The 26,772-nt window shown below is 41.2% G+C and overlaps 2 protein-coding genes across 5 annotated transcripts in view; both read right to left on the reverse strand.

Annotated features, from left to right (window-relative positions):
- Positions 1 to 381: 381 nt before the first annotated feature.
- Positions 382 to 26,529, reverse strand: LOC129860191 (zinc finger protein 664-like). Of its 3 annotated transcripts, none has more exons than XM_055930574.1 (3): positions 26,451 to 26,529; positions 11,072 to 11,289; positions 382 to 5,936 (listed from the first exon to the last, which is right to left on the reverse strand). In XM_055930574.1, the coding sequence occupies exons 2-3, from the start codon at positions 11,274 to 11,276 to the stop codon at positions 4,921 to 4,923; spliced, it is 1,221 nt and encodes a 406-aa protein (XP_055786549.1). In that variant the 5' UTR covers positions 11,277 to 11,289; positions 26,451 to 26,529; the 3' UTR covers positions 382 to 4,920. The 3 variants fall into 3 exon arrangements, with proteins under 3 accessions (XP_055786549.1, XP_055786548.1, XP_055786547.1); XM_055930573.1 differs by lacking the exon at positions 26,451 to 26,529 and adding an exon at positions 17,935 to 18,477; XM_055930572.1 differs by lacking the exon at positions 26,451 to 26,529 and adding an exon at positions 15,939 to 16,014.
- LOC129860167 (gastrula zinc finger protein xLCGF3.1-like) overlaps positions 24,366 to 26,772 on the reverse strand; it is a 76,098-nt gene continuing 73,691 nt past the window's right edge. For both annotated transcript variants that reach the window (XM_055930532.1, XM_055930534.1), the window contains one exon: positions 24,366 to 26,534. In XM_055930532.1, the coding sequence (XP_055786507.1) occupies positions 25,519 to 26,534 (1,016 nt within the window). In that variant the 3' untranslated portion in view covers positions 24,366 to 25,518. The remainder of the gene's footprint in view (positions 26,535 to 26,772) is intronic.

Genomic DNA, 26,772 nt, shown 5'->3' on the forward strand with positions numbered 1-26,772 from the left:
AAAGGTAACACAATCTTCCTCTTTGGTTCCATTCCCTAATAGTAAGTGGGTCATTGTTGATTTGTGGTGGTAATGCTGTCCCTGGACTTTGGTACCATATAAAACACTTTAAAAATGACAATACTTTTCCCCATTTTATTTAACTGTTATTTAATAAGAAACCTATGTAAGTCCTTTATACAGCAAAACATCTATTTGTGTGCATTGTAGAAATTACTGGTGGCTAGCAAATTGGCTTGTCCCCATGGTGATGTGTAAAGGTGTAGTGACATGTTTTGAGTAGATAATAGACATGTAAATGATTTACAATTCCATGAATTAAACAAAAACATTGTATGTTCTGTATAGATAACCCAAAAAACAAAGGTTGACCAGCACAAATTCATGTACAATGTTTATTTTTCATTAGCAGATAAATTAAGTTCATTACAGTTATCCAAATACATGAATCAATGACTAAAATAATGAATCTAGTTTTAAAAGACAATTTAATAAACACATGTAGTCTTTCATAGCCTGCATATCATTAAACAAAAGTCATTATGTAGTAAAAAAGAATCCACCCAAAGTAATGGTGAAAACTGATCATCACATCATCTCTATCTGATACATGTTGTATCTACTAACTCATTCCCACAGAAAACTGATCATCACAAACTGATACATGTTGTGTCTACTAACTCATTCCCACAGAAAACTGATCATCACATCATCTCTATCTGATAGAGTTGAAGTCGAAAGTTTACATACGCCTTAGCCAAATACATTTAAACTCAGTTTTTCACAATTCCTGACATTTAATCCCAGTAAAAATTCCCTGTTTTAGGTCAGTTAGGATCACCACTTTATTTTAAGAATGTGAAATGTCAGAATAATAGTTGAGAGAATTATTTATTTCAGCTTTTATTTCGTTCATCACATTCCCAGTGGGTCAGAAGTTTACATGCACTCAATTAGTATTTGGTAGCATTGCCTTTAAATTGTTTAACTTGGGTCAAATGTTTCGGGCAGCCTTCCGCAAGCTTCCCACAATAAGTTGGGTGAATTTTGGCCCATTCCTCCTGACAGAGCTGGTGTAACTGAGTCAGGTTTGTAGGCCTCCTTGCTAGCACACGCTTTTTCAGTTCTGCCCACAAATTTTCTATAGGATTGAGGTCAGGGCTTTGTGATGGCCACTCCAATACCTTGATTTTGTTGTCCTGAAGCCATTTTGCCACAACTTTGGAAGTATGCTTGGGGTCATTGTCTATTTGGAAGACCCATTTGCGACCACGCTTTAACTTCCTGACTGATGTCTTGAGATGTTGCTTCAATATATCCACATAATTTTCCTGCCTCATGATGCCATCTATTTTGTGAAGTGCACCAGTCCCTCCTGTAGCAAAGCACCCCCACAACATGATGCTGCCACCCCTGTGCTTCACGGTTGGGATGGTGTTCCTTGGCTTGCAAGCCTCCCCCTTTTTCCTCCAAACATAACAATTCTCATTATGGCCAAACAGTTCATCAGACCAGTGGACATTTCTCCAAAAAGTACGATCTTTGTCCCCAAGTGCAGTTGCAAACCATAGTCTGGTTTTTTTATGGTGGTTTTGGAGCAGTGGCTTCTTCCTTGCTGAGCAGCCTTTCAGGTTATGTCGATATAGGACTTGTTTTACTGCGGTTATAGATACTTTTGTACCTGTTTCCTCCAGCATGTTCACAAGGTCCTCCTGTTGTTCTGGGATTGATTTGCACTTTTCGCACCAAAGTACGTTCATCTCTAGGAGACAGAACGCGTATCCTTCCTGAGCGATATGACGGCTGCGTGGTCCCATGGTGTTTGTACTTGCGTACTATTGTTTGTAGAGATGAACGTGGTTCCTTCAGGCGTTTGGAAATTGCTCCCAAGGATGAACCAGACTTGTGTAGGTCTACAACTTATTTTCTGAGGTCTTGGCTGATATCTTTAGATTTTCCCATGATGTCAAGCAAAGAGGCACTGAGTTTGAAGGTAGACCTTGAAATACATCCACAGGTAGCACTTCAATTGACTCAAATTATGTCAATTAGCCTATCAGAAGCTTCTAAAGCCATGACATAATTTTCTGGAATTTTCCAAGCTGTTTAAAGGCACAGTCAACTTAAGTGTATGTAAACTTCTGACCCACTGGAATTGTGATACAGTGAATTATAAGTGAAATAATCTGTCTGTAAACAATTGTTGGAAAAATGACTTGTGGCATGCACAAAGATGTCCTAACCGACATGCCAAAACTATAGTTTGTTAACAAGAAATTTGTGGAGTGGTTGAAAAATGAGTTTTAATGACTCCAACCTAAGTGTATGTAAACTTCCAACTTCAACTGTATCTACTAACTCATTCCCACAGAGAACTGCAGAGGGACAACTTGGTGTCAGAGCAAAACGTACTATATGTATATAAAAAAAACACACAATTTAGTATGTTATGTTACATTACATTGGCCTATAACTGTAATACGATTTGTAGGATGTATAGTATGTTACGAATTACATTTCGTACAATATGTTACGAATCTGCTATACGTATGATATTTTACGAATTCCAATTTGTTGTTGCTAACATTAACATGCTAAGCACACTATATACACAAAAGTATGAGGACACCCCTTCAAATTGTGGATTTGGCTATTTCAGCCACACCCGTTGCTGACAAGAGAATAAAATCGAGCACACAGCCATGCATTCTCCATAGACAAACATTGACAGTAGAATGGCCTTACTGAAGAGCTTAGTGACTTTCAATGTGGCACCGCCAGTTCATCAAATGTCTGCCCTGCTTGAGGACTGCCGAGTGCTGAAGCATGTAAAAATTGTCTGTCCTCGGTTGCAACACTCATTATCAAGTTCCAAACTGCTTCTGGAAGCAATGTCCACAAGAACTGTTCGTTGGGAGCATCATAAAAGGGTTTTTCATGGCCGAGCAGCAGCACACATGCCTAAGATCACCATGTGCAATGCCAAGCGTTGGCTGGAGTGGTGTAAAGCTCACTGCCATTGGACTGACGCAGTGGAAACATGTTCTCTGGAGTGATGAATCATGCTTCATCATATAGCAGTCCGACGGACGAATCTGGGTTTGGTGGATGACAGGAGAACACTACCTGCCTCACTGCATAGTGCCAACTGTAAAGTTTGGTGGAGGACGACTAATGGTCTGGGGCTGTTTTTTTTTTCTTCTTTTTGGGGGGTTTGTCGAGATCAGTGTGGAAGAACTTGATTGGCCTGCACAGAGCCCTGACCTTAACCCCATCGAACACCTTTGGGATGAATTGAAACGTTGACTGCGAGCCAGACCTAATCGCCCAACATCAGTGCCCGACCTCACTAATGCTCGTGGCTGAATGGAAAAACTCCCCACAGCAATGTTCCAAGATCTAGTGGAAAGCCTTCCCAGAAGAGTGGAGGCCGTTATTGCAGCAAAAGGGGGACCCACATACACTACTGTTCAAAAGTTTGGGGTCACTTAGAAATGTCCTTGTCTTTGAAATATATATATTTTATTGTCTATTAAAATAACACTAAAAAAACATCAAACCCGTAAAACACCAGTCTCAATGTCAACAGTGAAGAGGTGACTCCGGGATGCTGGCCATCTAGGCAGAGTTCCTCTGTCCAGTGTCTGTGTTCTTTTGCCCATCTTAATCTTTTATTTTTATTGGCCAGTCTGAGAGATGTATTTTTCTTTGCAACTCTGCCTAGAAGGCCAGGATCCCGGAGTCGCATCTTTACTGTTGACGTTGAGACTGGTGTTTTGCGGGTACTATTTAATGAAGCTGCCAGTTGAGAACTTGTGAGGCGTCCGTTTCTCAAACTAGACACTAATGTACTTGTCATCTTACTCAGTTGCGCACCAGGGCCTCCCACTCCTTTCTATTCTGGTTAGGTCCAGTTTGTGCTGTTCTGTGAAGGGAGTAGTACACAGCGTTGTAAGAGATTTTCCGTTTCTTGGCAATTTCTTGCATGGAATAGCCTTAATTTCTCAGAACAAGAATAGACTGACGAGTTTCAAAAGAAAGTTATTGTTTCTGGCCATTTTGAGCCTGTAATCAAACCCACAAATGCTGATGCTCCAGATACTCAACTAGTCCAAAAAAGGCCAGTTTTATTGCTTCTTTAATCAGAACAACCGTTTTTAGCTGTGCTAACATAATTGCAAAAAGGTTTTCTAATGATCATTTAGCCTTTTAAAATGATAAACTTGAATTCGCTAACACAACGTGTCATTGGAACACAGGAGTGATGGTTGCTGATAATAGGCCTCTGTACGCCTATGTAGATTATCCATTAAAAAATCTGCCGTTTCAAGCTACAATAGTAATTTACAACATTAACAATGTCTACACTGTATTTCTGATCAATTTGATGTTATATAAAACGGACAAAAAAATAGCTTTTCTTTCAAAAACAAGGACATTTCTAACTGACCCCAAACTTTTGAACGGTAGTGTATTTTTGGTCATGTAGTGTAGTTGTAAAGTTGCTTATTAGCTAAAATGCTAAAGTTCTCCGTGATGAGATTTGAACACGCAACCGTTGGGTTGCTAGACTTTCATGTTATATGCTGACTCATCCATCCACCCGACCAACCACCATCCTATTGTTTTACCTTAAAAGGGACATTTTAAAATGTTTCAACTTCATATTCATCATCTCCAGCACCACCCCAACATCAACACGTGAAAATGGTGCGTTTCTATGTTTTGTAGTAAAAAAAGATGGAAAAAGATGATTTCCAATGTCATAATTCTATAACGCTCCCTTTCCTCTGCACAGTTCTCTCACAGTGAGAAACAATAGGATTACAATAGAGTGTTCTACGCTTTCTTCAATAGATCCAATTCACTGTTACCACTTATTTTATGAGATGAGGATTAATTGATGGAGAGACTTTAATCTTAGCTGGTCTGAGAGAAGTGATGAGACTTTTCTCCTTTAAGTATACATTGATGTGTTTTTAAGGTAGCCAATCGGGAGAAACTCTTCCCACAGTCAGAGCAGTAGTAAGGCTTCTCTCCTGTGTGTGTTCTCTGATGAGATTTTAGCTCACTTGATGTTGTGAAGCATTTTCCACAGTCAGAACAGGAGTAGGGCTTCTCTCCTTTATGCATACGTTGGTGTGTTTTGAAGTTGCCCTGTTGGGAGAAACTCTTCCCACAGACAGAGCAGGAGTAAGGCTTCTCTCCTGTGTGTATTCGCTGGTGACATTTCAATATATCCAAATGGGTGAAACTCTTCCCACAGTCAGAGCAGGAGTAAGGCTTCTCTCCTGTGTGTATTCGCTGGTGACATTTTAAGTTGCTCTGTTGAGAGAAACTCTTCCCACAGTCAGAGCAGCAGTAAGGCTTCTCTCCTGTGTGTGTTCTCTGATGAACTCTTAACTCAGCTGATGTTATGAAGCATTTTCCGCAGTCAGAGCATAAGTAATGCTTCTCTCCTGTATGTATATGTTGGTGGGTTTGTAAGTGGCTCTGTTGAGAGAAACTCGCCCCACAGTCAGAGCAGAAGTAAGGCTTCTCCCCGGCGTGTATTTTTAGGTGTGTTTTTAAGTTGCTTGATATGGAGAAACTCTTCCCACAGTCAGAGCACGAGTAAGGCTTCTCTCCTGTGTGTACACGTTGGTGTGTTTTTAAGCTGCTCTGTTGAGAGAAACTCTCCCTACAGATAGAGCAGGAGTAAGGTTTTTCTCCAGTGTGGACTCGCAGATGAACTGTCAGAGCCTGTGATGTTGTGAAACTCTTCCCACAGTCAGTGCAGGAATACAGATTCTCTCCTGTGTGTATTTTTAAGTGTATTTCTAGTTTTGATAGAATTGGGAAAATCTCCTCACAATGTGGGCAGTGGTGAGACCTCTTATCTCTGTGATCTTCCTGCTGTTGCTCTCTGGATGTAGAGAATGTCTCAACATGGTCTCCTGTGTGAACAACATCAGAAGAACCAGTCAGTTGGGGTGATATACATATGACTTCATATCAGTAGGCTGTACAATACAGGGAATAAAGCTATTAGGGCTGTCCCGACAAAAACAAAAATTCCTGGTCAACCGAGAGTCTTGTTTTCATTTGACCAAATGTTTTAATTTTAAAACGTGTATTTTTCCATACATATGTGTTGAAATAAAATCAACTATATGGAGGCTACTGAGCTTGTCTGATGCTTTAAGCACTGCGATTGAAAATGAAGACACAAATTACTCAAGAGGCAGCCAGAGATCAATATAGCCTAACCAGAAGTTAAAAAAAATCTGTTCCCGACTCTCCTCCTCCTCCCGCTGCTGCTGGCCTTCCGTTATGCTCCTGACGTTGCCGGCCGGCAACCTTTTTCCATTTTGAGTGCCAATGTATAGTACCATTTCTACTGATCAGTTATGATTTTCATATGCACAGTTTCATTTAATTTATAATAAAGTCTTCATATCTCAAATCAATGTCATGTGGTTCATCAAAATTCTATCAAAATGATACAAATCTAAAAGTAACTTCAATTGCCAATATGTAAAAATAGCCTACATAAAGGCAACAAATAAAAACATTGCAGCGTGCAGGTAGAAAATATCCGGATGAAAATAGATATTCTATAAATCAAATTGGCTACACATGGCCTATCTGCAAGAAACTTGAAACATTGTATCAACTATTAATTTGGTCTGGCCTGTGCTAGCAAACTTGCAACATTGTAAAAAATATTTAGGGCCCTCAGACTTTCCCGTGCCAGCGAGCTCCATACAGACAGACACAGCTGTAGGCTATTTTGCACAAGGGATAAGACTTTTCCACCAGATCAATGCATGACTTTTCCCCCCCTTTCATGCTGAGTGGTTATCAAAAGGTAGAGAACTGGATTTTTTTGTATAAAAAAATTTTGCTCACTTGCTGTTTGAGCTGAACATTTTTTATCTGAGAAACTCCACAGTGACGGTGAGTAAAGACAATCAGAAATAGTATCAGATCCCCACATGGGCACATTTATAGGCCTACATTTGCAAGCAGGGCAGGTAGCCTATAGGCCTACTTCTATTTTTTATTTAACCTTTATTTAACCAGGTAAGCTAGTTGAGAACAAGTTCTCATTTACAACTGCGACCTGGCCAAGATAAAGCAAAGCAGTGTGATACAGACAACAACACAGATTTACATGGAATAAACTAAACATACAGTCAACACAATAGGAAAAAAATAGTCTATATACAGTGTGTACAAATGGCTTGAGGAGGTATGGTAATAAATAGGCCATAGTAGCAAAGTAATTACAATTTAGCAGATTAACACTGGAGTGATAGATGAGCAGAGGATGATGAGCAGATGATGATGTGCAAGTAGTGATACTGGTGTGCAAAAGAGCAGAAAAGTAAATAAAAACAATATGGGGATGAGGTAGGTAGATTGGGTGGGCTATTTACAGATGGACTATGTGCAGCTGCAGCGATCGGTTTGCTGCTCAGATAGCTGATGTTTAAAGTTAGTGAGGGAAATGTGAGTCTCCAGCTTCAGCGATTTTTGCAATTAGTTCCAGTCACTGGCAGCAGAGAACTGGAAGGAAAGGCGGCCCAAGGTGTTGGCTTTGGGGATGACAAGTGAGATATACCTCCTGGAGCGCGTACTACGGGTGGGTGTTGTTATCGTGACCAGTGAGCTGAGGTAAGGCAGAGCTTTACCTAGCATAGACTTATAGATGACCTGGAGCCAGTGAGTCTGGCGACGAATATGTAGCAAGGGCCAGCCGACTAGAGCATACAGGTCGCAGTGGTGGATGGTATAAGGGGCTTTGTTAACAAAGCGGATGGCACTGTGATAGACTGCATCCAGTTTGCTGAGTAGAGTATTGGAAGCTATTTTGTAGATGACATCGCCGAAGTCGAGGATCGGTAGGATAGTCAGTTTTACTAGGGTAAGTTTGGCGGCGTGAGTGAAGGAGGCTTTGTTGCGAAATTGAAAGCCGATTCTAGATTTGATTTTGGATTGGAGATGTTTAATGTGAGTCTGGAAGGAGAATACAGTCTAGCCAGACACCTAGGTATTTGTAGTTGTCCACATATTTTAGGTCAGAACCGTCCAGAGTAGTGATGCTAGTCGGGTGGGCGAGTGCGGGCAGCGAACAGTTGAAAAGCATACATTTGGTTTTACTAAGGTTTAAGAGCAGTTGGAGGCCACGGAAGGAGTGTTGTATGGCATTGAAGCTCGTTTGGAGGTTAGTTAACACAGTGTCCAAATAAGGGCCAGATGTGTACAGAATGGTGTCGTCTGCGTAGAGGTGGATCAGGGAATCACCCGTAGCAAGAGCGACATCGTTGATTTATACAGAGAAAAGAGTCAGCCCAAGAATTGAACACTGTGGTACCCCCATAGAGACTGCCAGAGGTCCGGACAACAGGCCCTCCGATTTGACACACTGAACTCTGTCTGCGAAGTAGTTGGTGAACCAGGCGAGGCAGTCATTTGAGAAACCAAGGCTATTGAGTCTGCCGATAAGAATTCGATGATTGACAGAGTTGAAAGCCTTGGCCAGGTCGATGAAGACGGCTGCACAGTACTGTCTTTTATCGATGGTGGTTATGATATCGTTTAGTACCTTGAGCGTGGCTGAGGTGCACCCATGACCAGCTCGGAAACCGGATTGCACACAGGAGAAGGTACGGTGGGATTCGAAATGGTCAGTGATCTGTTAATTAACTTGGCTTTCAAAGACTTTAGAAAGGCAGGGCAGGATGGATATAGGTCTATAACAGTTTGGGTCTAGAGTGTCACCCCCTTTGAAGAGGGGGTTGACCGCGGCAGCTTTTCAATCTTTAGGGATCTCGGACGATACGAAAGATTGAACAGACTGGTAATAGGGGTTGCAACAATGGCGGCAGTTAGTTTTAGAAAGAGAGGGTCCAGATTGTCTAGCCCAGCTGATTTGTACGGGTCCAGGTTTTGCAGCTCTTTCAGAACATCTGCTGTCTGGATTTGGGTGAAGGAGAAGCTGGGGAGGCTTGGGCAAGTAGCTGCAGGGGGTGCGGACCTGTTGGCCGGGGTTGGGGTAGCCAGGAGGAAAGCATGGTCAGCCGTAGAGAAATGCTTATTGAAATATTTGATTATCATGGATTTATCGGTGGTGACCATGTTATCTAGCCTCAGTGCAGTGGGCAGCTGGGATGTGGTGTTCTTGTTCTCCATGGACTTTACAGTGTCCCAGAACTTTTTGGAGTTAGAGCTACAGGATGCAAATTTCTGTTTGAAAAAGCTAGCCTTTGCTTTCCTGACTGACTGTGTGTATTGGTTCCTGACTTCCCTGAACAGTTGTATATCGCGGGGACTATTTCGATGCTATTGCAGTCCACCTGCTCGCAATAGTGTTTTACGGAGCGTTTGACAGTGATGAGGGGTGGTCGTTTGACCACGGACCCATAGCGGATGTGTAATCAGGGCCAGGTAGCCTATGGGCCTACTTCTATATGTAATCAGGCCAGGTAGCCTATGGGCCTACTTCTATGTGTAATCAGGCCAGGTAGCCTATAGACCTACTTCTATGTGTAATCAGGGCCAGGTAGCCTATGGGCCTACTTCTATGTGTAATCAGGCCAGGTAGCCTATAGACCTACTTCTATGTGTAATCAGGGCCAGGTAGCCTATGGGCCTACTTCTATGTGTAATCAGGCCAGGTAGCCTATAGACCTACTTCTATGTGTAATCAGGCCAGGTAGCCTATAGGGCCTACTTCTATGTGTAATCAGGCCAAGTAGCCTATAGGCCTACTTCTATGTGTAATCAGGCCAGGTAGCCTATGGGCCTACTTCTATGTGTAATCAGGCCAGGTAGCCTATAGGCCTACTTCTATGCCTTGTCTTGGTATACTCTCAACCAGCTTCATGAGGAAGTTACCTGGAATGCATTTCACTTAACAGGTGTACCTGTCTTCCAGCTTCACCTCAGATGGCAGACCAAATAAATGCTTCACAGAGTTCAACAGACACATCACATCTCAACATCAACTTTTCTGAGGAGACTGCGTTAATCAGGCCTTCATGGTTGAATTGCTGCAAAGAAACCACTACTAAAGGACACCAATAAGAAAAAGAGACTTGCTTGGGCCAAGAAACACGAGCAATGGAAATTAGACCGGTGAAAATCTGTCCTATGGTCTGATGAGTCCAAATTTGAGATTTTTGGTTCTAACCTCTGTCTTTGTGAGACACAGACTAGGTGAACGGATGATCTCTGCATGTGTGGTTCCCACCGAGAAGCATGGAGGAGGAGCTGTGATGGTGCTTTGCTGGTGACACTGTCATTGATTTATTTCGAATTTAAGTCAAAATTAACCCGCATGGCTACCACAGCACTCTGCAGCAATACGCCATCCCATCTGGTTTGCGCTAAGTGGGATTATCATTTGTTTTTCAACAGGCAAATGACCCAAAACACATTTCCAGGAGTGATGGAGTGCTGCATCAGATGACCTGACCTCCACAATCTCCCGACTTTTACCCAACCCAATGGTTTGGGATGAGTTTGACCGCAGAGTGAAGGAAAAGCATCCAAGAAGTGCTCAGCATATGTGGGAACTCCAAGAAAGTTGGAAAAGCATGTGAAGCTGGTTGAGAGAATGCCATGAATGTGCAAAGCAACGGGTGGCTACATTGAAGAATATAAAATCTAAAATATATTTTGATTTGTGTGCCCAAACTTTGACTGGTACTGTATATAAGCAATTGATATATTTGCCACTGCTCGATTAAAAAAAGCTTAGTAGACCAACAGCCTATCTATCAACCAAACAATCGACCAGTCGACTAAATGTGGTTGGCCCTAAAAGCTGTTCAACAGTTGAGGGCAAAAAGGTGTGAATATAATGAGTCATATAATCCTCCACTCACTATCACAAGGGTTAGTAACTACACAGACTCATTTCATATCATCCTCCACTCACTATCACAAGGGTTAGTAACTACACAGACTCATTTCATAGAACTTGTTCAAGGATGTGTGATGTCAGATTTACAGAATTAAACCTATCAATAACTTATGGAGGTCTAACTTATAAAGATAACTTATAGACAGAACCTGCTCTTACCATCATAAACAGATGTCCCAATCTTCTCCTCCTCTTCTTCATCTTTAATGTTGACATTCAGCTCCAGTGTTTGACTGCAGTCTTCCAGCTTCACTGATTCCATCTCTGGATCCTGCAGTGTAAACTGGGCTCCACTGTCACAATCAGGACCCAGTGACTGTAGATTGGGTTTATCCTCACTTTTGATGTTACCGGCCTCAGACATAATCAGAGTTGTCCTGTAGTAATGAAGAGAAAATGGCCCTCAAAAGTTATTGTCTTGACAGTTCTGGTAGTTTCTTTATTCTCAAAAAATTATATTAGATCAGGTAGCTAAACATTGAAAACAAACAATTTATTAATTTCACAATAGACAAAGTGCACACTTTAAATTACAGCGCACTTAACCTATAGTATATTTCCTAAATTCACATAAATGCATAAATTACTCAAAAACCATTTAGTAGAAGGTTGCAGTATGTTTTAGGCAGCACCATGTACAATTTTCCTGAATAACCTTTTCTTCACTGTATTATTTAACTCCCAATTGTATTTCCGTTCACAACATAGAAACATTTATAGATAAAAGATGGAAACAACTGAATGTGTCTGAAAATTATTACACATGTAGAAAACTGATAATCATTACGTTCTGCTTCAAAACAGTAATGCAACCTTGAAATTGTCTCTCTCTCATGCACCTGCACTGCCTGAACGGAAGTACGTTGACACCACAGAGTTAGCGCCACCTGCAGTGCTGGAGTCCTGAACCAATTAGTGTAATTCAGTTATTGGCCAATAGATGGCGGTGTTAAATATTTACAAACCATAGCACACAAATTGAAGAAGACAGGGCACTAATAATTGGCTGATTACTCCTAACCCATAAGAATCCCCACCCATTTGACTACTTTAAACTACAATAGTCCCAGTAAGCAAAAAAACGTCTAAAATACTTATTTTTCCAAACGTTGAAGTTAGATTCATTTTAGGTTATGAATGAAAGTTGAAAAGTCATATCTGCACATTTAAAATAAGTATTTTCTGGACGTTGAAATCAGTTAATTGAAAGTTGAAAAGACATCTTGAGTACACAACATTAGAGTAAAGTAGGGTCCAACACAGTACATTATACTCTACTATACTCAGGGCTGGGCGATATATAGAATTAATTCAAATGTATGTTTTTGAGCTAAATTCCAAATGCCTGTATTTACTTTCATTTTTATGAGTGTTTATGTCCGCTTGTTGTCATGTTGTATTTTTGGTCTCGTCTCCTTCGCTCCTCTGTGCCGTGTGCACCTTCCCATTTACACCAGAGATCTGTATATAATGACAAGATGCACGTCATCACCCTAACAATGGGAGTCGTTGTCCCAAAGGCGGAAGGCAGGCAACAAACTTAGGTCCAAAACAAGCCCATAGAAATGCATTGGGCTTATTTTGGACAGAATTTAGCGAGAGTGAAACCTCTTGCTTCGCCTCTTTCTTTATTTATACTTTACTTGTTTATATTTATACTTACACACACCAAGCCCCTCCCCCTGACTTTCACTACAACAAAGTTGCGAGATCACATCTTCCTCTCTGGCAAGCGGTTTCAACTAGCTATTTACATTTGTGGTTTGGTCCAAAAGAATGGTTCATATGGACACAAACACATTGAGACATTATTTTAGTGTAATAGAGAAGTTACCTTTTCTATCAATACCCTTGTTATGTCTCAACTACTCAGATTGAGAGCAGAGCTACACTACTAAAACCAGAGTATCAATGAACATTGATTCTGGAAAATTAATGCTCAGTTTGTCTCGCACGGCATTGGTACCGCTAGCAGTATTTTAGCCATAGGCTTTTATACTAGCTTTCTAGTCTGTGTTTGTTATTATTATACTTTTGGGGGGGGGTGGTAGATCAGCTTTAATATTGCAGACAGATTGTGGCTTCCATCAATGTAATTGTCTGCATCATTTCCAATAACCCATAAAAAATGTAAATATACACAGTACCAGTCAAATGTTTGGGCACACCCACTCATTCAAGGGTTTTACTATTTTCTACATTGTAGAATAATAGTGAAGACATCAAAATTATGAAGTAACACATGGAATCATGTAGTATCCAAAATAAAAAGTGTTAAACAAATCAAAATAAATGTTATATTTGAAACTCTTCAAAGTAGCCACTATTTGCCTTGATGACAGCTTTGCACACTCTTCGGCAAACTTAATGACTGTGCTGGAGTCATGCCTGGCCATGCAGTCATGAGTGAACGGGGAGTACAGGAGGGGACTGAGCACGCACCCCTGAGGGGCCCCCATGTTTAGGATCAGCTTGGCAGATGTGTTGTTACCATCCCCTTACCACCTGGGGACAGTTGCAGAGGGAGGTGTTTAGTCCCAGTGTCATTAGCTTAGTGATGAGCTTTGAGGGCACTATGGTGTTGAACGCTGATCTGTAGTCAATGAATAGCAATCTCACATAGGTGGTCCTTTTGTCCAGGTGGGAAAGGGCAGTGTGGAGTGCAATAGAGATTGCATCATCGGCCTCCCGGGTGGCGCAGGGGTCTAGGGCACTGCACCGCAGTGCTAGCTGTGCCACCAGACGCTCTGGGTTTGCGCCCAGGCTCTGTCGACCACGGACCGTGGGGCGACGCACAATTGGCCTAGTGTCATCCGGGTTAGGGAGGGTTTGGCCGGTAGGGATATCCTTGTCTCATCGCGCACTAGCTACTCCTGTGGCGGGCCAGGCGCAGTGCGCACTAACCAGGTCGCCAGGTGCACGGTGTTTCCGCCGACACATTGGTGCGGCTGGCTTCCGGGTTGGATGTGCGCTGTGTTATGAGGCAGTGCGGCTTGGTTGGGTTTCGGAGGACGCATGGCTTTCGACCTTCGTCTCTCCCAAGCCCGTACGGGAGTTGTAGCGATGAGACAAGATAGTAACTACTAACAATTGGATACCACAAAATTGGAGAGAAAAAAGGGGGGTACATTTTTTTTAAAAACTATATATAAAATAAATACAAATTAATTAAAAAGAGATTGCATCATCTGTGGATCTGTCGGGGCGGTATGCAAATTGTTGTGGGAATAGGGTTTCTGGGATAATGGTGTTGATGTGAACCATGACCGGCTTTTTTTCATGGCTACAGACGTGAGTGCTACAGGTTGGTAGTCATTTAGGCAGGTTATCTTAGTGTTCTTGGGCACAGGGACTATGGTGGTCTGCTTGAATGTAGGTATTACAGACTCAGCCAGGGACAGGTTGAAAATGTCAGTGAAGACCCTTTCCTGTTGGTCAGTGCATGCTCGGAGTACACGTCCTTGGTAATCTGTCTGGCCCTGTGGCCTTGTGAATGTTGACCTGTTAAAAGGTCTTACATTGGCTACTGAGCGCGTGATCACAGTCTTCTGGAACAGCTGATGCTCTCATGCATGCTTCGGTGTTGCTTGCCTCGAAGTGAGCATAGAAGTAATTTAGCTCGTCTGGTAGGTTCGTGTCACTGGGCAGCTCACGGCTGTGCTTTCTTTTGTAGTCTGTAATATTTGGCGAGCCCTGACACATGCTTGTAAGCAGGAATTATGAGGATAGAATTATGGTCAGATTTGCCAAATAGAGGGCGAGGGAGAGCTTTGTACACGTCTCTGTGTGAGGAGTAAAGGTGATCTAAATTAGTTTTATTTGCATCCGTGACATGCTGGTAGAAATGGGGAAAAACAGATTTCAGCTTTCCTGCATTAAAGTTTCCGGCCACTAGGAGTGCCGCCTTTGGATGAGCATTTTCTTGTTTGCTTATGGCCTTATACAGCTCATTGAGTGCAGCCTTACTGCCAGCATTGATTTGTGGTGGTAAATAGAAAGCAACGAAAAATATAGACAAAAACTCTCTTGGTAAATAGTGTGGTCTACAGCTTATCATGAGATACTTTACCTCAGGCGAGCAAAACCTTGAGACTTCCTTAATATTAGATTTCGCGCACCAGCTGTTGTTTACAAATATACACAGACGCCACCCCTTGTCTTACAAAAGGCAGCTGTTCTATCTTGCCAATGCAGCGCAAACCCTGCCAGCTGTATGCTATCCGTGTCATCGTTCAGCCACGACTCTGTGAAACATAAGACATTACAGTTTATTTGTGATCGAAGCTCGTCTATTTTGTCATCCAATCATTGTACGTTGGCTAATTGGACTGAGGGTAGAGGCAGATTACGCACAAATAATGCAGAAAAAAACAATATCACAATTGGTTAGAAAACCATAAAACGGCAGCCATCTACTCCGTTCTTCTCAATTTTAAAATAAGTAACAATATTTTAACAATGTTTAGTGTTGCCTAATCCAAATTTGAAATGATTCCACTAATTTGTATTAGTTTGCAACACTTTCAATGAGGGACTTTTATGTTGAGGGCAAACCGCAAATTCCACTATTGTGGCTAATCGTTATTCTGGCTAGCTTCACGTAGCTAGGGACAAGCGGGTACCATGGCTGCTTCCAGGAGGGGGACGGAGACGTTGGCCACAATGTTGGCTACATTCAGATAGAAATGTATTATGTATAACAAACATGCCTCTGATTCTAAGGAATCATGTCAGTTCTATTCAGGGCATTTCTATCTGCAACTTTCCACAACGTTTTTGTACTGAACATCCCCAGGCGAACACGACTGTGTTATGTATGAACCTGGAAAGCCTCACAAATGAACGTGTGCTGGACCCTGCTCCGTGTGCTTGGAATTTTTTTTTTATCACGTTCTTCACTCACTCGGTTTGACACGAGAAATTACACAAAACCTTTCCCAAACGTGATAATATCTTGAAGGGTGTGTTATCTAATACGTTATGACGTTATTTCGATAATAGACAGTTTAAACGTGCTATTACATACCTGTAGTAATTAAGCGAAACGCACAACACCGTTCTGTCGTTTTCTTTATTCTGAAGAATGGTGGGAGGCTACCCGGAACTTCCTGTTTCCCACTACCGTAGTGCAACAGCGACATGTATTGGACTGATGGACTAACTACTGCTGAAGCATGTCAAATATAAAGTGAACTTGATTAGCAAGACAAATAAACCTTGGTTTAAAAAAAACTAAAGGGTGTCTGTTTTAATGTCTAAGATTTTCAAACATTACATATGCATTGTAGATGGTCTCTGTGGAAGGCCACAGAGATAATGCCAGTTTAATCATGTTTACATATCTTGCATTACTCGTCTCATATGTATATACTGTATTCTATACTATCTATTGCAACTTAGCCTATGCCGCTCTGACATTGCTTATCCATATATTCATATATATTCTTATTCTTTCCTTTACTTAGATTTGTCTGTATTAGGTATTTGTTGTGGAGTTGTTAGATATTACTTGCTAGATATTGCTGCACAGTCGGAACTAGAAGCACAAGCATTTCGTTACACTCGGAATAACATCTGTTTAACCATGTGTATGTGATCAATAACATTTTATTTGGAAGATCAAGAACCTCATCCACCCTGCTACCATCTAGCAAGCGGAGACGGTACAGGTGCATCAAAGCTGGGACCGAGAATGAAGCCGCTTCTATCTCCAGGCCACAGGACTGTTGAACAGTCATCACTGATTTGATTTTGAGAATATTGGTGACTAGCAAATTGGCTTGTCCCAGTGTGTAGAGGTGTCGTGACACTTATTGAGTAGATAAATACAGATATATTTATTTGAATATCATGAATTAAGCAAAAGCATTACATTTACTGTAAAGATAACCCCCCAAAAACTACAAGGATTCAGTAGATCAATAAAGTTGCAGTACTCTAGCAGGTCTCACAGCTGCTTATGCTGATAAAACATGTTAGAGAACAGGTCAGATTTAGCTTTGTGATGCTCATTTCAACTTCCTGTCTTGTTCAGCTTCAGAAAAACAGCAAATATGTCCCTTGAAACATCGTTTTTTGGTCATTCATTATACAAAAGAGAAGAAGAGTTTGACCAGTACAAATGTACAAACTTTATTTTTCATTGGCAGATAAATTAAGCAGGTTTCAATTAAGTTATAAAAACATATTCATCATTAATGACTAAAATAACTCATCCATTTTAAAATAAAATTTAATAAACAAAAGTATCCACCAAAATGAATGGTGAAAACTGATCTTCACACCATCTCTATCTGATACATGTTGTATCTACTAACTCATTCCCACAGAAAACTGCAGAGGGAAGCAGTACCACCCAGTCAACCAGCCTCATGGAGGATATTCAATCATGAGGACAAATCCAAGGTAATCTCAATATCTTTACAGTAGAAACTAACAAAACACACTAAAACTGACAAGGTGCAGACTGATCAGTAAAGTAAAGAGGCTAACATTCTAGAATGCTCCCTTTCCTCTGCACAGTTCTCACAGTGAGGAACAATAGGATTACAATAGAGTGTTCTACACTTTCTTGATAATTAAGTAATGGAATGATTTTAATCTTCGCTAGTCAGAGAACTGATGAGGAATCTCACATTTATGTATATGTTGGTGTCTTTTTAACTGGCCATGTTGAGAGAAACTCTTCCAACGGTCAGAGCAGGAATAAGGCTTTTCTCCTGTGTGTATATGTTGGACTGTTCTTAAGTTGCTCTGCTGGGAGAAAATATTCTCACAGTCAGAACAGGAGTATGGCTTCTCTCCTGTGTGTATATGTTGGTGTGTTTTTAAGTTGCTCTGCTGAGAGAAAATATTCTCACAGTCAGAACAGGAGTAGGGCTTCTCTCCAGTGTTGAGTTATGAACTGTCAGATCGCTTGATATTTTGCAGCTCTTCCCACAGTCAGACCAGGGATACTGATTCTACATTGTCTGTATTTTTAAGTGTATTTTTAGCTTGATAGAATTGGAAAATCTCCTCACAATGTGGGCAGTGGTGAGACTTCTGAGCTCTGTGATCTTCCTGTTGTTGCTCTCTGGATGTAGAGAATGTCTCAACATGGTCTCCAGTGTGAACAACATCAGAAGAACCAGTCAGTTGGTGTGATATACATGTCAATCAAATGTATTTTATAAAGCCCTTTTTACATCTGCAGTTGTCACAAAGTGCTTTACAGATACCCTAACCTAACGTATAAGGTGTAAAAGAAACACCTAAATGAGGTTGACAGAAACCAGAACCTTCCAGGTTTCAGGCTTTGGCTTCCTCTCTGCCTTCTTCCTGAAAAATGGATGCTCCCGGTGTTTGTTGACTCCGCTGAGGGTGCAGGTACCGAGACTAAAACCCCAAAGGGCAAGCAATACAGAAGCAGAGTGGCTAGTAAAAACTCCTTAGAAGGAACCTAGGAAAAACCTAGAGAAGATCCCGGCTCGAGCAGTGGCCGCTCCTCTTCTGGCTGTACTGGATGACAAATGACTTGATATATAGTGCCTTCGGAAAGTATTCAGACCCCTTGACTTTTTCCACATTTTGTTATGTTACAGCCTTATTCTAAAATAGATTAAATAGTGTCCCCCCCTCCTCATCAATCTACACACAATACCCCAGAATGACAAATAAAAAACAGGTTTTTATAAATTGCAATTTATATATTTTTTTAACCTGGAAATATCACATTTTCCGACCCTTTACTCAGTACTTTGTTGATGCACCTTTGGCAGCAATTACAGCATCGAGTTCTCTTGGGTATGACACGACAAGCTTGGCACACATGTATTTGGGGAGTTTTTCTCCCATTCTTTTCTGCAGATCCTCTCAAGCTCTGTCAGGTTGAAAGGGGAGCGTTGCTACACAGCTATTTTCAGGTCTCTCCAGAGATGTTTGATCGGGTTCAAGTCCGGGCTCTGGCTGGGCCACTCAATGACTTGTCCCGAAACCACTCCTGCGTTGTCTTGGCTGTGTCAGAGTGACCATCAGGTTCTTGCTCACCTCCCTGACAAAGGCCCTTTTCCCCTGCTTGCGTAGTTTGCCCGGGCAGCCAGCTCGAGCAAGCGTCTTGGTGGTTCCAAACTTCTTCCATTTAAGAATGATGAAGGCCACTGTGTTCTTGGGGACCTTCAATGCCACAAACATTTTTGGTACCCTTCCCCAGATCTGTGCCTCCACACAATCCTGTCTCTGAGCTCTACGGACAATTCCTTCGACCTCATGGCTTGGTTTTTGCTCTGACATTTACTGTCAACTGTGGGACCTTATATAGACAGGTGTGTGCCTTTTCAAATCATATGCAATCAATTGAATTTACCACAGGTGGACTCCAATCAAGTTGTAGAAACATCTCAAGGATGATCAATGGAAACAGGATGCACCAGAGCTCAATTTCGAGTCTCATAGTAAAGGGTCTGAATATTTATGTAAATAAGGTATTGATGTAAAAAATAAAATTAAAAAACATTTCTAAAAACCTGTTTTTCCTTTAGCATTGTGGGGTATTGTTTGTAGATTGCAGAGGAAAACGTTTTATTTAATCCATTTTAGAATAAGGCTGTAACGTAACAAAATGTGGGAAAAACCAAGGGGTCTGAATACTTTCCGAATGTACTGTAGCTAATTTAGAAAAACGGGATTGTCTTTTTCTCCCCTTTTAAACATTACAAATAACAATGGAAATCAACAACTCTGTTTCTGTTGTCATATGTTTCTTTCTAGTAAGTATTTCCCCATCCTGGAGATTGAGACCTTGTGGAAATCTGTGGTAGAGAATAATGAATGACAATATAGACACTACGTTAAGCATGTAGCTACCTAGGCCTTGCAAACTAGTTATTGTGTTATCCAGCTAGCTATAAAATTGCATGCTAACACGAAAGATTTGTATAACTAACCCAAGATACACCACACCCTGTTGTTTCCAATGGAGGACTTTTATTATGAAGGCGAACCGTAAATTATACTGTTGTGGAATATCGCAAAAGTGAGCCCTGCTAGCTAGCGAGTAGCGACCATAACATAGCTATTTGCCATCTTTATGTTAGATAATTTAGCTACAGTGGCTAGTCAAGGTCAGAAAACTATCTAGTGTGCTAGTTAATCCAAACAAAACTCAACATACTACATGGTAAATCTATTCTGTACAATGTGCTATGGTAACTTGTTAGCTAGCTAGCCTAGTTGGTAGGCCTAACATTAACGCCAGCTAACGTTAGCTTGCTACATTTATGGCTCTTCCGTTAGCTAGCTAGCCTTCCGTTAGCTAGCTAGCCTTCCGTTAGCTAGCTAGCCTTCCGTTAGCTAGCTAGCCTTCCGTTAGCTAGCTAGCCTTCCGTTAGCTAGCTAGCCTTCCGTTAGCTAGCTAGCCTTCCGTTAGCTAGCTAGCCTTCCGTTAGCTAGCTAGCCTTCCGTTAGCTAGCTAGCCTTCCGTTAGCTAGCTAGCCTTCCGTTAGCTAGCTAGCCTTCCGTTAGCTAGCTAGCCTTCCGTTAGCTAGCTAGCCTTCCGTTAGCTAGCTAGCCTTCCGTTAGCTAGCTAGCCTTCCGTTAGCTAGCTAGCCTTCCGTTAGCTAGCTAGCTTGTTAACGTCCTATGCTAAATCGTCCAGCACTATTCATGTATTCCCAAAAGGAAACGAAACCAATTGCATGGAAAACATACTTTTCTCTCTTCTGTCTTTACGTTTTTATCTTGTCGATAACACTTTTTTTTATTTTGCGGCAATCTATCATGTCCAGATTTTGCACACTGACCTTCTCGAGCCCTGTTCTAAAAGACAATCATGTACTTTTTACTTAATACATTTTCCCTGACACCCAAAAGTACTCATTACAGTTCGAATGCTTAGCAGGACAGGAAAATGGTCCAATTCACAGTTACCAAGAGAACAACCCGGGTCATCCCTACCTCCTCGGACCTGGTGGACTTACTAAACATAAATGCTTTGTTTGTAAATTATGTCTGAATGTTGGAGTGTGTCCATTGGCTATGCATAATATTTTTTAAATTGTGCCGTCTGGTTTGCTTAATATAAGGAATCTGAGATGATTAATGCATTGACTTTTGCAACTTAAGTATATTTAAAACCAAATACGTTTAGACTTTTACTCAAGGAGCATTTTACTGGGTGACTTTCTATTAAGGTATATTTACTTTTACTCAAGTATGACAACTGGGTACTTTTTCCACCACTGGCTATTGGTTCACTGTAATTACAAGTAAGTACCCCTCAAGATGGCCAGTTATAATGAAGTCTAAATCCTGTGTAACACCAAGTAATTACATTGTACTTGTGCAGATATTAAATATACTCTGTGGTGTACTAGTGTATTTGTTATGTCACTTCCACAAGCTTTAAATTGAGGGCCAGGTTGTCAGGGTAGTGTACTGTATAGGTACACATTAATTACTCCTAAAGATACACTTCACTTTATCTAGCTAAATCCTGTGTAAGAAGTAGAAATGACATTGTATTTAGCCAAACATTACATGTGCTTTGAACGTTTCTTATTCCTCATCTGGGATGAGACTTGTATTATATTTGTTTTCGTAAACTCAACCAAGTTAACCCAGATCGGACGCTTTATTTTGGGGGCTAGTGCTAGCAACAGCGTTGACTGTAGATGTATTTTGAACAGTGCACATTAATGTTTAAGTAATTACATTTTTTATTTTACCAGGGAAGTTGACTGGGAACACATCCTCATTTACAGCAACAACCTGGGGAATAGTTACAGGGAAGAGGAGGGGGGATGAATGAGCCTGGAAGCTGGGGATGATTAGATGGCCAAGATGGTATGAGGGTCAGAATGAGAACTTAGCCAGGACTCCGGGGTTAACACACCTGCTCTTACGATAAGTAAGAGAAAGGTAACACAATCTTCCTCTCTGGTTCCATTCCCTAATAGTAAGTGGGTCATTGTTGATTTGTGGTGATAATGCTGTCCCTAGACATTGGAACCATATAAAACACTTTAAAATTACAATACTTTTTTTTCATTTTATTTAACTGTTATTTAATGAGAAACATATGTTAGTTCTTTATAATGCAAAACATATATTTGTGTGCATTGTAGCAATTACTGGTGGCTAGCAAATTGGCTTGTCCCCATGGTGATGTGTAAAGGTGTCAGTGACATGTTTTGAGTAGATAGACATGTAAATTATTTTGAATGCCATGAATTAAACAAAAACATTGTATTTTCTGTATAGATAACCCAAAAAACAAGGGTTGACCAACACAAATTAATGTAGAATGTTTATTTTTCATTAGCAGATCAATTAAGTTCATTACAGTTATCCAAATGCATTAATGATCAATGACTAAAATAAGGAATCTATCTAGTTTTAAAAGACAATTTAATTAACACGTAGTCGTTTCATAGCCTGTGTATCATTAAACAAAAGTTATGTAGTAAAAAAAGAACTGACACCATCTCTATCTGATACATCTGTCTACTAGCTCATTTTCACAGAGAACTGCAGAGGGACAACTTGGTGTCAGAGCAAAATGTACTATATGTAAAAAAAAATAAAAAACTTGATAAAAACATAGTGTAACAGTATAACTTTAAACCGTCCTCTCGCCCCGACACGGGCGCGAACCAGGGACCCTCTGCACACATCAACAACAGTCACCCACGAAGCGTCGTTACCCATCGCTCCACAAAAGCCGCGGCCCTTGCAGAGCAAGGGGCAACACTACTTCTAGGTTTCAGAGCAAGTGACGTAACTGATTGAAACGCTGACTAACTAGCCATTTCACATCCGTTACACTCACCCCCCCCTTTCGACCTCCTCCCTTTTCCGCAGCAACCAGTGATCCGGGTCAACAGCATCAATGTAACAGTATAACTTTAAACCGTCCCCTCGCCCCGACACGGGCGCGAACCAGGGACCCTCTGCACACAACAACGGTTGCCCACGAAGCATCGTTACCCATCGCGCCACAAAGGCCGCGGCCCTTGCAGAGCAAGGGGCAACACTACTTCTAGGTTTCAGAGCAAGTGACGTAACTGATTGAAACGCTGTTAGCGCGTACCCGCTAACTAACTAGCCATTTCACATCCGTTACAATAGCACACAATTTAGTATTTTACGGTATGTTATGTTACATTGGCCTATAACTGTAATACGACTTGTAGGATGTATAGTATGTTACAAATTAGATTTAGTACAATATGTTACGAATTTATGATATTTTACGTATTCCAATTTGTTGTTGCTAACATTAACATGCTAAGTAGTTGCATGCTAGGCTAACATGCTAAGCAGACTATATATACAAAAGTATGAGGACACCTCTTCAAAATAGTGTATTTGTCTATTTCAGCCATACCCTTTGCTGACAGGAGTATAAAATCGAGCACACAGCCATGCATTCTCCATAGACAAACATTGACAGTAGAATGGCCTTACTGAGGAGCTTAGTGACTTTCAATGTGGCACCGTCAGTTCATAAAATTTCTGCCCTGCTTGAGCTGCCCTGTTCAACTGTAAGTGCTGTTATTGTGAAGTGGAAATGTCTAGGAGCAACGGCTCAGCCGTGAAGTGGTAAGCCACACAAGCTCAAAACACAGGACCGCCGAGTGCTGAAGCATGTAAAAATTGTTTGTCCTCGGTTGCAAAACTCACTATCAAGTTCCAAACTGCTGCTTTTCATGGTTCGGACTAGTCCCCTTAGTTCCAGTGAAGGGAAATCTTAATGCTACAGTATACAATGACATTATAGATGATTCTGTGCTGCCAACTTTGTGGCAACAGTTTGGGGAAGGCCCTTTTCTGATTCAGCGTGACAATTCCCCCGAGCACAAATAGACGTCCATACACAAATGGTTTGTCGAGATCAGTGTGGAAGAACTTGACTGGCCTGCACAGAGCCCTGACCTTAACCCCATCGAACACCTTTGGGATGAATTGAAACGTTGACTGCGAGCCAGACCTAATCGCCCAACATCAGTGCCGACCTCACTAGTGCTCTTGTGGCTAAATGGAAAAAGTTCCCACAGCAATGTTCCAACATCTAGAGTAAAGCCTTCCCAGAAGAGGAGTCCTTTATTGCAGCAGAAAAGGGGGACCAAGTCCATATTAATGCCCATGATTTTGGAAGTAGATGTTTGACGAGCAGGTGCCCACATACACTACCATTCAAAAGTTTGGGGTCAATAAGAAATGTCCTTGTTTTTGAAAGAAAAGCAATTTTTTTGTCCATTAAAATAATATCAAACTGATCAGAAATACAGTGCAGTCTCAACGTCAACAGTGAAGAGGCGACTCCGGGATGCTGGCCATCTAGGCAGAGTTCCTCTGTCCAGTGTCTGTGTTCTTTTGCCCATCTTTTATTGTTATTGGCCAGTATGAGATTTAGCTTGCAACTCTGCCTAGAAGGCCAGCATCCCGGAGTCGCCTCTTCACTGTTGACGTTGAGACTGGTGTTTTGTGGGTACTATTTAATGAAGTTACCAGTTGAGGACTTGTGAGGCGTCCGTTTCTCAAACTAGACACTAATGTACTTGTCATCTTGCTCAGTGGTGCACCGAGGCCTCCCACTCCTCTTTATATTCTGGTTAGGGCCAGTTTGCTCTGTTCTGTGAAGTGAGTAATACACAACATTGTACGAGATTTTCAGTTTCTTGGCAATTTCTCTCATGGAATAGCCTTCATTTCTCAGAACAAGAATAGACTGACGAGTTTCAGAAGAAAGTTATTTGTTTCTAGCCATTTTGAGCATGTAATCGAACCCACAAATGCTGATGCTCCCGATACTCAACTAGTCTAAAGAAGGCCAGTTTTATTGCTTCTTTAAATCAGCACAACCGTTTTCAGCTGTGCTAACATAATTGCAAAAGGGTTTTCTATTGATCAATTAGCCTTTTTAAATTATAAACTTGGATTAGCTAACACAACGTGCCATTGGAACACAGGAGTGATGGTTGCTGATAATGGGCCTCTGTACGCCTATGTAGATTTTCCATAAAGAAAATCTGCCGTTTCCAGCTACAATAGTAATTTACAAAATTAACAATGTCTACACTGTATTTCTGATCAATTTGATGTTATTTTAAAATGGACAAAAAAAAGTATTTTCTTTCAAAAACAAGGACATTTCTAAGTGACCCCAAACTTTTGAACTGTAGTGTACTTTTGGTCATGTAGTGTAGTTGCAAAGTTGCTTATTAGCTAAAATGCTAAAGTTGTCCGTGATGAGATTTGAACACGCAACCGTTGGGTTGCTAGACTTTCATGTTATATGCTGACTCATCCATCCACCCGACCAACCACCATCCTATTGTTTTTGCCTTAAAAAGGGACATTTTAAAATGTTTCAACTTCATATTCATCATCTCCAGCACCACCCCAACATCAACACATGTGAAAATGGCGCGTTTCTATGTTTTGAAGTAAAAAAAGATGATTTCCAATGTCATAATTCTATAACGCTCCCTTTCCTCTGCACAGTTCTCTCACAGTGAGAAACAATAGGATTACAATAGAGTGTTCTAAGCTTTCTTCATTTGATCCAATTCACTCTTACCACTTATTTTATGAGATGAGGATTAATTGATGGAGTGACTTTAATCTTAGCTGGTCTGAGAGAAGTGATGTGAATTCTCTCCTTTATGTATACATTGATGTGTTTTTAAGGTAGCCAATCGGGAGAAACTCTTCCCACAGTCAGAGCAGTAGTAAGGCTTCTCTCCTGTGTGTGTTCTCTGATGAGATTTTAGCTCAGTTGATGTTGTGAAGCATTTTCCACAGTCAGAACAGGAATAAGGCTTCTCTCCTTTATGTATACGTTGGTGTATTTTTAAGTTGCCCTGTTGGGAGAAACTCTTCCCACAGTCAGAGCAGGAGTAAGGCTTATCTCCTGTATGTATTCGCTGGTGACATTTTAATATATCCAATCGGGTGAAACTCTTTCCACAGTCAGGGCAGGAGTAAGGCTTCTCTCCTGTGTGTATTCGCTGGTGACATTTTAAGTGAACCTGTTGAGAGAAACTCTTCCCACAGTCAGAGCAGCAGTAAGGCTTCTCTCCTGTGTGTGTTCTCTGATGAACTCTTAACTCAGCTGATGTTGTGAAGCATTTTCCGCAGTCAGAGCAGAAGTAATGCTTCTCTCCTGTATGTATATGTTGGTGGGTTTGTAAGTGGCTCTGTTGAGAGAAACTCGCCCCACAGTCAGAGCAGAAGTAAGGCTTCTCCCCGGTGTGTATTTTTAGGTGTGTTTTTAAGTTGCTTGATACAGAGAAACTTTTCCCACAGTCAGAGCAGGAGTAAGGCTTCTCTCCTGTGTGTATACGTTGGTGTGTTTTTAAGCTGCTCTGTTGAGAGAAACTCTCCCCACAGTCAGAGCAGGAGTAAGGTTTTTCTCCAGTGTGGACTCGCAGATGAACTGTCAGAGCCTGTGATGTTGTGAAACTCTTCCCACAGTCAGTGCAGGAATAGAGATTCTCTCCTGTGTGTATTTTTAGGTGTATTTCTAGTTTTGATAGAATTGGGAAAATCTCCTCACAATGTGGGCAGTGGTGAGACCTCTTAGCGCTGTGATCTTCCTGCTGTTGCTCTCCGGATGTAGAGAATGTCTCAACATGGTCTCCTGTGTGAACAACATCAGAAGAACCAGTCAGTTGGGGTGATATACATATGACTTCAAATCAGTAGGCTGTACAATACAGGGAATAAAGCTATTAGGGCTGTCCCGACAAAAAAAATATTCCCGGTCGACCGAGAGTCTTGTTTTCTTTTGACCAAATGTTTTAATTTTCAAAACGTGTATTTTTCCATATATATGTGTTGAAATAAAATTAACTATATGGAGGCTACTGAGCTTGTCT

Source organism: Salvelinus fontinalis, chromosome 7 (assembly GCF_029448725.1).
Source record: "Salvelinus fontinalis isolate EN_2023a chromosome 7, ASM2944872v1, whole genome shotgun sequence".
Lineage (NCBI taxonomy): Eukaryota > Metazoa > Chordata > Actinopteri > Salmoniformes > Salmonidae > Salvelinus > Salvelinus fontinalis.